Source organism: Lotus japonicus, chromosome 4 (genome assembly GCF_012489685.1).
Source record: "Lotus japonicus ecotype B-129 chromosome 4, LjGifu_v1.2".
Classification (NCBI taxonomy): Eukaryota; Viridiplantae; Streptophyta; class Magnoliopsida; order Fabales; family Fabaceae; genus Lotus; species Lotus japonicus.
The window spans coordinates 9,089,641-9,103,197 of record NC_080044.1 but is presented as its reverse complement, the minus strand read 5'-3'; the positions used below and the strand labels follow the sequence as shown (position 1 = coordinate 9,103,197).

The window sequence follows — 13,557 nt, the reverse complement described above, 5'->3', positions numbered from 1 at the left end:
GTTGTAACTAGGTAGTGTCCTCGGGTAGGTAGTTCGGTATAGCAGTAATGCATTGACACATGAGAATTATAACCAACTCACATAAGATTCTTAAGCAACATATATAAATTTGGGGAAATATGGTTCGATTACTTGGCAAACTCGAGACTTCTTTTATCTAATTCTCTAATATTGTTTATTCACTATAGTTATTTTACTTGCATAATCAAAACAAGCACCAACTTTATTTTCCTATACAATTAGTTTCCCTCTAAAGCTAGACGTTTATGCCTTAGTCCATTGAGTTCGATAACTGAGACTTAATTCATGTATTACTTTTGCGATAAAGTTCACTTGCTCTTCCATGCTCGTGTGTTTGAAACACAATACCTTCCCGACGTGTCATTTCATTTATCCTACATTTTTTTTTCATGTCACCCTCCTCTTCCCCTTTTCTCCCTCTTCCTCCTCCCACCCACCACCACCTACCACCACACTCACACTCATGCCACCCTACAACTCTTCCCCTTCAAAATCTCACATTTCATCACCTTTCAACATCACCAATCTCTAACCCCTTCAAATGCTCTTCCAACCGGTTCATCTACAACAACGAGGAATAGTGCAAAGTGAGGAAAAAAAATTATAGCCTTCAACCTTTAACCCACTAAAGCAAAGCATCTTAAGCACAAAACATCACATGTCGAAGCCCCAACCAACCACCAATTTTAACTATAAAACGCCACAATAGTCACTAGCGCCACTGAAACTCCTTTTGCTCATGCTAGAAACAAGCCACCGTACCCATTTTACAATGTAAGTCATCCTCCATTATGCCAAACCGTTAAATAACTAAACAAAATAACGAGAAATGATTGGGATTTCTTGCCACCCAAACCCTAACCGAATTGCCTCAAGCATTGTCTTTATGAAACCTCTCACTCACACTTCCGTGTCCTTCTCCTTCTCCTTCTTCTCACGTTCGTATACATTATGAATAGTGATAGTTTTAAAGGTTGCAAAATGCTCCTTTTTCTGCCTATAACAACATTTTTATTCGCAACAAAATGAGTTTATTTTTTTCATATGAAATCAATTAGTGATGGCCTATGCGTTAGCAATTAGCGTCAGTAATTACAATGGAAATAGTTGTGGGTAAGTTACCGACAGGTTTTGAAAGCCGTTGGAAAAAATTACTGACAAGGCCAATACCCACGACTTTTTGGTGTTAGTTGGCAGTCAATACGACTTACCGACAACTTTTGCCTGTCTGTAATAGGCTTTTTTGTTATAGTGATCGCAAACCTCCCCCAAACCCCATCGTGTGACTTCCATGGACCTTGTTATTAAACCTTCCTCTGGGTGAACTGCTTATGAGAATTGTTGCATCACCAAAGAACAGACATGAGGCAGCCATCACCACCCCATATGTCTCTCCCTCCACAATTTTCTTCGCATCTGCAGCGGCCAAAGACATCATTGTTGAACTCATCGTCACACTGCACTATCAATGTCCTTGGCTATTGTATCTCTCCCGTAGTCACTGCCTCAACACATTGCTTCTCCTTCGATCTCAATTATTCTCAAACCCTCTTGAACTTCTCTGTCTCTCCCTCAGTTTTACGGTACTCTGCTTTAGGGATCATAGTTTTGTGCTTAAGACTTAAGATAGGATAACGAGATATTGTACTAGGTTTTGGTCTCTTGGCCCTCTTTATCTTATTTTAGATTGGGTAGGTTTTGTCTGTTAGAGTTTTGGTTGAACAATGAAGGTGGTGGCCGGGAGGGAGATTTGGTGATTATGAGGTTCTGGAGTGGTGGTTATGGAAGAAAAGAAAGTTAAAGATGAAGAAGGGGAAAAATGGATTGAAAGTGACTAAAAATTTAGAGGGACCTAAGTTGATGTGAAAAAAATCACATATGGTCACCCTTCAGCTCATTAGACTCACCCTTTATTATTCTCATCAAATTCCAACCCTTGCTGATGAGCTATGCCTTCTTTGTCCTTGTGAAGTAGCCACATGTAACAAAAGTTTATTATATTTTTCACAGTTGCAAAATATGATTAATAATCTTTCGCAAAAAAAATTCAGAATTCCGTTATTTAAACTTTTTACTACTTTTACATGTTTACAAATAATTATTTATAATATTGATAAACACTTATATACTCCAAACATAAAAGTCAAGTCTAAGTTCAAAGTAAACGGTCTCCTTACTTATTTCTTTTTCAAAAAATGGCTCTAAGTCTTCGAGAAGTCATGTGATTTATGTGCAATTTCTTTACTTAAAATTTATGTGATCCACACATAAATAATAAATATGATGAAATGTGCTCGACAACATCAATTTTGTCGGCGCTGTTGGATGTTCTTCTAATCATATTTCGAGAACTAAATTTGATAAACCTAATAAAGCACGATTTTAGCTGATAATTGATCATATATTATTTCTTGTCAATAAGTATCAAGAAGAAGTGGAATTTCAAGTCAATCATTTAATTAATTAGTAACACCCAATCTGCAACCTTGAATGTCGCGCAAGAACAAATTTGGTGAAACAAAACAAGTCTCACAAGAAAACAGATGTTGTGAGTTTTAAGTCTAATTGCCATTATTTTTTAGTCCCATTGCCTTAGGGTTCTTAAGCTATACACCACACTAGCACTAGAGGAATATTTTCACTGTGCACTTTAAAATCCAACAAGTGTTATCAAGAGGCTAAATGACGCTCAAAAGTCACAACCCAAGAGCCAAAAAGAGAAAAGAAAAAATTAATAATATGCCTAATCAAAAACATATCAACTAACACTCAACTATTAACTAAAATCAAGTCAAGGCTCCTGAGACTCAAATTCAAATTGAATGAGCACAAGCCCATACACACCACCTATGAGATTTGGCTTAACATGAGTAGAAACGCAGGTAGAGCAAAGTACAATAACATTGGTCCAATTGAATTTGAGGGGAAGTGTTTAACAAAATAACTCCCACATGGAATAGACTAAGCGAAGTACAATGATTTATCTATTGATTTTTTTTTTAGATTTAATTGCCTTAAGGTTTTTAGACCACACCACACACATAGAGACCATCATCCTCACCCTAAACTAGAGGAACATTTTGGCTCTGCCCCTCATTTTCTCCTCATGTGAGACTGATTGGATTTTTTATTAGCCATCTAACAAGTAACAACTACCACTAAAATGTGTAAAATAGCTAAAGAAAATCCTTAGATTTCACATCGGTTCTGGTTTTGATCTTTTCAACTTGTCCTCAACTTTTTGGTTCACAAAAGATGACTTGAATAATTTATTTTTATTTCTTGTTTACTGAAGTTATTTCTGTTTTTATTTTGAAAAAGAAAGCAACGTGCACTCTTCAGAAACCCCAAAGTTGAATTGATCTAACGTATAACTATTATATAAATTGCTTGTTGTAGATAGTATTTAACAGAAAAACATGCTACTACATAGATAAATTAAGAATAATTTTGTTTTATTAGTAGACCAAATGTCATAATCAATAGTTGTTACAACTTGCCTTGCTAATGGAAGACGAAGGCAAGTTTGACAACGATTTTTCTTTGGGTTAAAAACTATAACCGTCCCTGAACTTTGAGCGAGATTTGAAAACCGTCCCTCGCCGGAAAATTATCTGAAAACCATCCTCAGACTTTCAAAAACAAATTGGACCCGTCCCTCCGACCACCATAGCTCCGGCGAGCTGCTTATGTGGCCTTCCACGTCAGTTAATGAGCCTATGTGTAATTTTTTTATTATTTAAAATTAAAAAAAATCATAATTATTTTATTTAACCTAATTATCCTAAATTAACCATAAATCCCCAAATTAACCCTAAACCCCCTTTGAACCCAGAAATCTTGCAAGGTTCCATCTTTGAACATTCTACATTGAACATTGCTCTTGAAACAGAGTAAAACAGAGAAGGAAAACACTGCATCAGATTCTGGGGTGGGGTTGGAGAGGGAGGAGAACAAGAAACCACCGCCACCACCCCCAACCTCACGCACCACCACGCCCACCCACCACCACGGCACAAACCCATCACCCCCAACCTCACCAACCCAGAAACCCACCCACCACCAGAGCAAAAATCGACCACCCTCACTCCCAGCACCCTCAACCTCACCACGGCACAAACCCACCACCCCCAACCTCACCAACCCAGAAACCCATACCCACCACCCCCAACCTCACCAACCCAGAAACCCATACCCACCACCAGAGCATAAACCGACCACCCTTACTCCCACCACCCTTACCCCCATCGAACAACCCCCACCACCAGGAAACTCAAACCCAACCCCACAGATCTATCAAGCAAACCAGAAAAAAAAAGAGAAGAAGAAGAAACTAACACAGCAACAACAACATGCAAATGGAAAATTAAAGTTTAATCATTTAGATCTGGCCGTTTGGGAAAGGATTTAGGGTTCGATTTGTTTGGGAAGGAATTTAAGGTTTGATTCAGAAGATGAAATGGGATTTAGGGTTTTTTTTTCTGGAAGGGAATGAAAAGGGGGTGAGGAGAGCAGCAAGAAGAAAAGAAGAAGAAGAAGAAGAAGAAGAAGAAGAAAAGAAGAAGAAGAAGAAGAAGAAGAAGAAGAAGAAGAAGAAGAAGAAGAAGAAGAAGAAGAAGAAGAAGAAGAAGAAGAAGAAGAAGAAGAAGAAGAAGAAAGAAGAAGAAGAAGAAGAAGAAGAAGAAGAAGAAGAAGAAGAAGAAGAAGAAGAAGAGAAGAAGAAGAAGAAGAAGAAGAAGAAGAAGAAGAAGAAGAAGAAGAAGAAGAAGAAGAAGAAGAAGAAGAAGAAGAAGAAGAAGAAAGAAGAAGAAGAAGAAGAAAAAAAAAAAAAAAAAGAAGAAAAAAAAAAAAGAAGAAGAAGAAGAAGAAGAAGAAGAAGAAGAAGAAGAAGAAGAAGAAGAAGAAGAAGAAAGAAGAAGAAGAAGAAGACAGAAGAAGAAGAAGAAGAAGAAGAAGAAGAAGAAAGAAGAAGAAGAAAGAAGAAGAAGAAGAAGAAGAAGAAGAAGAAGAAGAAGAAGAAAGAAGAAGAAGAAGAAGAAGAAAGAAGAAGAAGAAGAAGAAGAAAGAAGAAGAAGAAGAAGAAGAAGAAGAAGAAGAAGAAGAAGAAGAAGAAGAAGAAGAAGAAGAAGAAGAAGAAGAAAGAAGAAGAAGAAGAAGAAGAAGAAGAAGAAGAAGAAGAAGAAGAAGAAGAAGAAGAAAGAAGAAGAAGAAGAAGAAGAAGAAGAAGAAGAAGAAGAAGAAAGAAGAAGAAGAAGAAGAAGAAGAAGAAGAAGAAGAAGAAGAAGAAGAAAGAAGAAGAAGAAGAAGAAGAAAAAAAAAAAAAAAAAAAAAAAAAAAAAAAAAAAAAAAAAAGAAGAAGAAGAAGAAGAAGAAGAAGAAGAAGAAGAAGAAGAAGAAGAAGAAGAAGAAGAAGTGGTGTGGTGGTACGGTGGTGGCCGGGAAAAAGAGAGATTAGGATGGTGGTGAGGAAGTGGTGTGGTGGTACGGTGGTGGCCGGGAAAAAGAGAGATTAGGATGGTGGTGAGGAAGTGGTGTGGTGGTACGGTGGTGGCCGGGAAAAAGAGAGATTAGGATGGTGGTGAGGAAGAAGGAAGAAGAAGGAAGAGGGAGAGAGAGAGAGAGAGCTGAGGAAGAAGATGAAGAAATCATAAAAAAAGATTTAATTTTTAATTTCGAAATTTTAATTTTTTAAATGAATAGGAAATGAGTAGTTTTAAATAGGAATTTTTAATTAGATTAATTCCTAATTAATTTTTTTTTAATTTTAAATAATAAAAAAATTATACATAGGCTCATTAACTGACGTGGAAGGCCACATAAGCAGCTCGCCGGAGCTATGGTGGTCGGAGGGACGGGTCCAATTTGTTTTTGAAAGTCTGAGGATGGTTTTCAGATAATTTTCCGGCGAGGGACGGTTTTCAAATCTCGCTCAAAGTTCAGGGACGGTTATAGTTTTTAACCCTTTTTCTTTTATATACTTTTCCATATAAAACGTGTGTTTTTTGTGTAAACGCTTCAAAATAGTACAGATTATCAATTGAACAAGTCCTGTATGTGTAGTTAAACTGTTTAAGCAATGAGAGTATTCATGCATGACATTTTATTCCCTATAATCTAGAATCCTATGGATTGTATTGTAATATGGTCATGGATATGCAAGTTGTGGTCAAGTTGATAGAAATCTGGTATAAGAGAATGTGTGCTGGGCTAGCCGCAATGTGATTCATAAGGCGCGCGATTCAATTATATGTTACTTGATTCTTGTAACCGACTGGATTATAAAACTACAAATTCAAATAATATTTTAACTATTGTCAACATCATCCATGGCCTTATATAGACCAAGATTAGTATGAAAATCTACTACTTCTTATTTGTCCACTACTGTAGCTATATAACCTCCTATTGCGTTTCGACACGTGTCCTGCTTTTACTTTTTGTTTTTTTTTTCAACCAGAATGTCCAAAACGACATCGTTTCGTATTGCACTGTTTCTCCCCATCAATGACGAACCCAGATTGCATTCGCGTGTCTCAGACCCTTTTCTACCCACTCTGCTGTACGATTCATCTCTATTTGTTGATTTCTCTTCCATAACTTCCTTAGAGCAACTCCAATGCTTAGGCTCTTATTTGGGCTTTTATACACTATTCAGCACTATTCTACACTATTCATGTGCCACGTCAGACTTAAGAGCCTGCTAAGAGCCTGAAGCAGATTTTGCTCCAATGCATGGGCTCTTAAATTACTATTACAAGGGTCCCACTGTGTCCCACCATACAACATTAAATAATGATATTTATTTTCACCTAATTTAGATTTAAAATTTAATAGTATATCAATACTTCAACTAGAAATTAATTTAATTATTACTTATACTAATTTAATTTAAAATTAATTTTCCTAAAATTTTAAAAAAAAGTACATTGTATTGAATTATAGAAATAAAAGAGAGCCAAACTTGAGAGAGAGAGCCTCATTAAAACCTTACTAGGAAAAGCCCAATTGGGATACAAGCCTAGTGAAGGAAAAAGAGTACAACAATCCCTAAGAGAGACCTTAATACATTACATTAACAAAATAAATACGAAAGGAAATACATGAGAATGAAAAATAAACAACAATACATTTGAAACGAAATACACATCAAGGCGTGAAGATTAAGTTTCATTATTATCGATTTCAGGAAGGTCCCAGATATGCTCCACCAAGTCTGCTTGAAGTTGGCAATGGATTGACTTTTCAATTTGATGTGCTCTCCTTTCCAACATATTTCTAAAAGCGGGAATAGGACCGCTTAATACTTCAGCATCCGATATGTCATTATTGACCTGCTCATAAACAAAATTACCTTTGTACGTGTTGCGCTCATCTTCAACAATCATGTTATGCAATATGATGCAAGCATAGATGATTGACTTCATGTCATTCGGATGCCACCAGCGTGATGGACCACGGACAATCACAAACCGAGATTGGAGCACTCCGAATGCACGTTCCACGTCCTTTCTTGCTGCTTCTTGTCTTTTGGCAAACTTTTGCTTTTTTTCTCCTTGTGGCATTGGGATGGTCTTCACAAATGTACCCCACTCGGGATAGATACCGTCTGCTAGATAGTATCCCATGTGATACATTGTTTCATTCACTCTAAATTTTACCATGGGAGCAGCTCCACGCAAAACCTCATTAAACACGGGAGATTGGTTTAGCACAGTAATGTCATTATTTGAGCCTGCAATGCCAAAAAATGCATGCCAAATCCACAAGTCTTGTGATGCCACTGCTTCAAGCATGATTGTGGGTCTTCCATGATCACCTCGGGTGTATTGACCTTTCCACGCAACTGGACAATTCTTCCATTCCCAATGCATACAATCAATGGAACCTAACATACCTGGAAATCCACGAGACTCCCCCCATTGAAGTAGGCGTGTCATGTCTTCCTCGTTTGGACGCCTCAAGTATTGCCCACCAAATACTTCACACACACCTTCTACAAAATTCTTTAAGCACTCAATTGCAGTACTTTCACCAATTCTAACGTATTCATCAACACTGTCAGCAGGTGATCCATACGCTAACATACGAATAGCGGCGGTGCACTTTTGTAATGGTGATAGACCTTGTCTTCCAACTGCATCAACGGACATTAAAAAGTACGGGTTATAAGACCCAAGGGCCTCTACAATTCTGAGGAACACATGCTTTCGCATTCGAAACCTTCGTCGGAAAAGCTCTTCCGTGTATACAGGATTTTCAGAGAAGTAGTCCTTCATCAACCGCTCGTTCCCAACTTCACGATCTCTCTTTATTACTCTTCTTGTTTTCTTGGGCCTAACGGTGTTGGCATGTTGTTGTTGTTGATAGAACTCCATCTCCTGCTGCATCATATCTTCAACGAACGTGTCATTCATAAAATCCTCCACACATTCGTTGTAAAATGTGTTCCAGTCGGGTAAATTGTTTGGATCCATTATATGGCACAAATGACAAAATATTGGTGTAATTTGATAGGAGGAATACAAGATGAGAGAACGAAAGAACTGTTGAATGTTGAAATGAATGAAATATGGCATGAATAAATAAGAGAAACAACGGTTATATTCCCAACGACTATATTCCCCAACGACTATATTCCCAACGGCTATATTCCCAACGGCTATATTACCCAACCGCTATATTCCCAACGGCTATATTTCCCAACGGCTATATTTCCCAACCGCTATATTTCCCAACGGCTATATTCCCAACGGCTATATTTCCCAACGGCTATATCCCCAACGGCTATATTCCCCAACCGCTATATTCCCCAACATTGACATAGTACTTATTACGAAATTTGAATGATAAAATTACGACATTGACAATATACTAATTAAGAAATTAGAATAACGAAATTACAACATTGATTCAGTACACATGAAGAAGCTAGAATAATAAAGTTACAACATTGATGCAATACACATTAAGAAATTGGAAGAATAAAATTACATCACTGATACACATTAAGAAACACAAGAAGATTTAAGACATTCCTAGTTCACTTAAGGCGAAAGCACGTAGTGCGTTATGCGTACGCAACTCCTCATCGTTCATTCCAGATGTGTTCTTGTTAAGGATATCCATATATGCCCGAAAGTTCTCCGCCTTCTTAAATTTGAGTTCTTCCTGTCTCAATTGCAGTTCACTTTGTTTCAGTTGTTGGTCAGCTTGTTGCAAATCTAGTTCTCTGTTCCTTATCTCCCTAAAATTTGCCATCATTTCCATTTTAGCCTTCCCCATGGCTAACACATCAGGGTGAGGAGCAAAAGATAGAGTACTTGACGCAGTATCTGTTGTTTTGGCCTTTCTCTTCTCTGCCTTCTTGCCCTTCGGGCGAGTTGTTGGTGGTGTTGCCTCATATTCGTCGCAATCAATTGATGCACTTGGGTCAGTCGATGTTCCGTCGGCGCCAGCTCCTGACTTCTTTTGTCCCCTTGAATTGGTTTTCATTGATTGTCCCTTCCACTTTGGTTCATCTTTCACCATCCGCCATACATTCTCATGTGTGAAATCTTTTTTATGGTCTACCTGAAATAGGGCATGCACCTCAGCCATGATATCCTTCTCTGAGTGTCCACTTTTCCAAGGAGTGGTAACTTTGTTGTAGCAACCGGTAAAGAATTGAATATCTTTACTCAATTTTCCAAAACGACATTTCAGCATCTTCCCTGTCCTCGGAGGAGTGTCAAAGTCACGGTACTCATCAAATTGGTCGCGGATCCTATCCCAAAACTTTGCTGCCGTTTGATCAGTTCCCACCGTCGGATCCTTAGAAATGTTGAGCCATGATTGAACAAGAAGTAAATCGTCTTTAACCCTCCATCTGGTGCGTTTCTTTCCAGAAGATTGATCCTCATCTTCAAGATCAATATCATCTAGACCCTCGTGTTGTGTATCATCAGGCGTAGCCTCACATTGTGTATCAGAGACTTTTGAACCAGTGCTACCAGTAGGAGGGGCTTGGCTTTGAAATTGGTATTGTGGTGGATACATGGGGTATTGTGGATTTGTGAAATTTTCATCAGGGTGAAGTGGTTGGTTTTGAGATGTATATGGAAACATTTGGTACTGACAATTATGAACATTGCCACCGGTGTGAGGCGGTTGGTTTTGAGGTGGATATGAAGACATTTGGTATTGAGAATTTTGAAAATTGCCACCGGGGTGATGCGGTTGGTTTTGAGGTGGATATGGAGACATTTGGTGTTGAGAATTTTGAAAATTGCCACCGGGGTGATGCGATTGGTTTTGAGGTGGATATGGAGACATTTGGTGTTGAGAAATTTGAAAATTGCCTCGGGTGTGACGCGCTTGGTTGTGAGGAGGAAATGACGGCGTAGGTCGAAACACCTGTGAAGGTTGGTTTCCTTGTTGTAACACCGGCGGAGGTTGAGAACTTTCATTGGTGGGAAGTGTTTGATCGTCCAACAAATCATAGTATTGTTGATAATGTTGGTGATCCATTTTGAATTTTGTTTGAATCTTTGGACAAGAGAGAACTTGTGGGAGTAAAAATTGATGTGTAAAATGATGAAGTGCACACTATATATAATGTATAAAAGCTGAAAATGGGAGAGAAACGGTCTGATAACCGGTCAAACCGGTCAGACAACCTAAAACGGTAAAAAAACCGGCTCCAGCCGGTCAAAACCGGTCTGAAACCGGTCCACAACGGGAGGGTGAGGTCACCCTATATATAAACCCATTTCAGCCCCAATTTCTAACCCTAGCCGTCTCTCCCCCTTCTCTTCTTCTTCTTCTCCCCTCTTCTCTTCCTCGAAACCCTTCTTCCTCTCCCCTCTTCTCTTCTTCTTCTTCTTCTCCCCTCTTCTCTTCCTCTTCTCTTCTTCTTCTTCTTCCCCCCTCTTCTCTTCTTCTCCCCTGCCTCCTCGAAACCCTCTTCTCTTCTTCTCCCCTCTTCTCTTCTTCTTCTTCTCCCCTCTTCTCTTCTCTGTTTCTACGAGCTCTCTCACTGCAACCCCACCAAAACCCACCTCACTGCAACCTCACCACCACTGAAACCCAACCCACCGAAACCCAACCCACCTCACCGCCTCAAACACCCACCACCACAGCCAAAATCCACCTCACCGCCTCCAAACACCCACCACAATCGACTGACCGCCACCCAAATCGGAGCCACCAGATCAGATCAGGGGAAAGGAAGCCCCTTTTCGCACATGCAAGTCTCCAGATCATCTCCCTTTCAAGCAGATTGGACATGGGCTCTGAGATTTTTTTTTTCCTATGTAAATATCAGTTGCAGTGTAAAAGTTCCATTGATTATCATTCAGTTTGATTTTGGTTGTAAAGTTTGGATTTTTTTTAAAGAAAATTGATTTTGGTTATGTTCTTGTGTTTCAATTCTGTTGTTCTTCCTTCTTCCCTTCACCGTTTCTTCCCTCTGAAAGTAGTTGATGAGGAGCATGTGAGAGAAGATAATAATTTTTTAGTGTTAGAGCCCATAAAGCAAGAGCTCTTGCAGAAGAGCCTCTGCACTGTAGCTAAGAGCTTGAAGGCTCTCTCCAATGCAGGAAAAAAATAAAAGCCGGCTCTTAGCAACTCCAGCTGGGCTAAGAGCCCAGCGTTGGAGTTGCTCTTATTCTCCACTTCATTCTAAAACCCTAGCTGTGATTCAGTGTTTTCGTTCATCTTTCCACCCACTTCTCACCAACCCATCAACTTCGTCTTTTCCGATTGATCTGAGCCTTTACTTTCGGCCGTCGGTTGAAGCTTGCCTCAAGATTTGTTTGCCGTCGTGTATGCTCGAACCATTCACGTCTTCACACCTCAAACGATTCACTGTTCGTTCGTCATCCTTTCTCCTACAAAACCGGAACATAGGTTTGAATGCATCAGCAAAGGTTTAATCTCTCACCAAATGGTCAGTGTCAATCCAAAGCTCCTTTAATTATCTCCTCTCTGTTGTATATATTTTGTACTACTCAATCCTTTCATCTGTATTGTTTAATTTGTAGATGTAGTTTTTTGAAAATCATGTTAGTTTTTTTTTTTATAAATCGTACTACATGTGTGGTTGTGTCACTGTAGTTTCAAAACTTGGCTATAAATACCACATGTTCTGAACTCCCACTCAACTCATTTCCATTTCCCAATTTCTTCTCTTCCAAACTCCCTTGCTCTCACTTATTTCACTGATTTGTTTCATTTGTCCTTATATATGTGTGCCTAATTGGTTGTTTTTTATTTGTTTTGCAGTAGCCACTCCTAAACATATTAGTGAACACATGCATGTGGAAGGCATGGCAATTGACAAATTCAAAAGTCACTTACAAGTGAGTGTGTTTGTATTTCATTAGGTTCCTAACAAGCCTGGACAGATTTCAGCTTTTTAGATGAGTTTGAACTACCATTTTCTTTGATTCTCAATAGCTAACATTGATTCTGCAATATTGTTTTCTCATTAACTTGACTTTGTGATACAAGACATGGCCATTAGAGTGTAATAGGCCTTTAGAACGGATCAATGCCGACAACTAAAATGAATATGTTAATAGTTCCAATCTGAATATGTTAGTAGTTCAAAGTTAAGGATATTAATAAAATACTTTTCTTATGCCTAAGATATAACATAAAATAAGAGGCTTAATTAGGTAATCTTAACGCGAATATGTTTTCCTTCATGAATTTGCTGTAAGAAGAGATGTCATGGTTGAGATTAAAGTTATGTTTCCTTCATAAAATTCATTAGCTGTGTTCTTCAAGTAAAATATCAGCTCATTCTTAAGCATCTTATCACCTTTTGTTGTTGTGATGTCTTAATTTTTTTACAGGGATAAGTTTGACAAGAGTTTGGTGTTGCTGTGATGTCTCTTCTACTAGAGTCCTTTGTTGTTTTTCTGCTTTTGTTGTCGGTTTTTGGTTAATGCTTGCTGTTGCCGATCACTTGCTTGCTGGTGCTGCGAGTTTCATGAAAGGGTAGATGTTTTTGCTGGTGCGGTGTGCTGCTGCTGCTATTTTGTTCATGATACTGCTGTTTATTTTTATGTTGCTCTTAGTCGGTTAGTGCCTTTAGTTTGTTAGAGTTGTTTCTCTTTTGCTGTATTTTATCGTTTGTGTTTTTGGACCCTTTGTTGTCTTCCTTTTCTGTTTTTCTTGTGCCAGACTTTAATCTCACTTGGGGGAGATCTGTTCCCAAGAATTTCTTTTTATCAATCATGATCTTTTCTTCTCAAGAAAAAACCATTTCCAACTGTGTCCCAAGTTACTGCAACATTCAATCTCTCATGCTTTATGCTCACCCTAGGTTATTACTAGCTTCTGTTTTTGCAAATTTTATTGTTCTTTATGTTCTCATTACTTAGTGTTTAAGATATATCAACTACAAGTTAAAATTATGGCTTTTTTTTTTTTCTTAAATCTGATCATACCGATGATGCATTCCATGTGTTCACCCAAATGCTTAAACTGAATTTTGAGTTCCCATCATATGACTTTACGGTGGAATTGTTTTTGGGGAGTTTGTGAATGAAA

General features: G+C 38.4%; 2 protein-coding genes across 2 annotated transcripts; both read right to left on the bottom strand.

Moving 5' to 3' along the window:
* Nucleotides 1–7,181: 7,181 nt before the first annotated feature.
* On the bottom strand, nucleotides 7,182–8,495 carry LOC130712244 (uncharacterized). Its single transcript, XM_057562077.1, has 3 exons — nucleotides 7,916–8,495; nucleotides 7,482–7,753; nucleotides 7,182–7,352 (listed from the first exon to the last, which is right to left on the bottom strand). Exons 1-3 carry the CDS (start codon nucleotides 8,493–8,495, stop codon nucleotides 7,182–7,184), a joined length of 1,023 nt encoding a protein of 340 aa, XP_057418060.1.
* Nucleotides 8,496–9,045: 550 nt separating this feature from the next.
* Nucleotides 9,046–10,056, bottom strand: LOC130712243 (glutathione S-transferase T3-like). Its single transcript, XM_057562075.1, has one exon. It carries the CDS (start codon nucleotides 10,054–10,056, stop codon nucleotides 9,046–9,048), a length of 1,011 nt encoding a protein of 336 aa, XP_057418058.1.
* Nucleotides 10,057–13,557: the final 3,501 nt, after the last annotated feature.

What these genes read in the sequence shown, in the direction of transcription:
- LOC130712244 (XM_057562077.1), bottom strand. Translation starts at nt 8,495, where the DNA reads ATGGATCCAAACAATTTACCCGACTGGAACACATTTTACAACGAATGT. An exon ending in GGAGTCTCGTGGATTTCCAG is followed by an intron (nt 7,754 to 7,915) that starts GTATGTTAGGTT and finishes TTGGCATTGCAG; the next exon opens with GCTCAAATAATGACATTACT. An exon ending in TCCAATCTCGGTTTGTGATT is followed by an intron (nt 7,353 to 7,481) that starts GTCCGTGGTCCA and finishes GTTTATGAGCAG; the next exon opens with GTCAATAATGACATATCGGA.
- LOC130712243 (XM_057562075.1), bottom strand. Translation starts at nt 10,056, where the DNA reads ATGTATCCACCACAATACCAATTTCAAAGCCAAGCCCCTCCTACTGGT.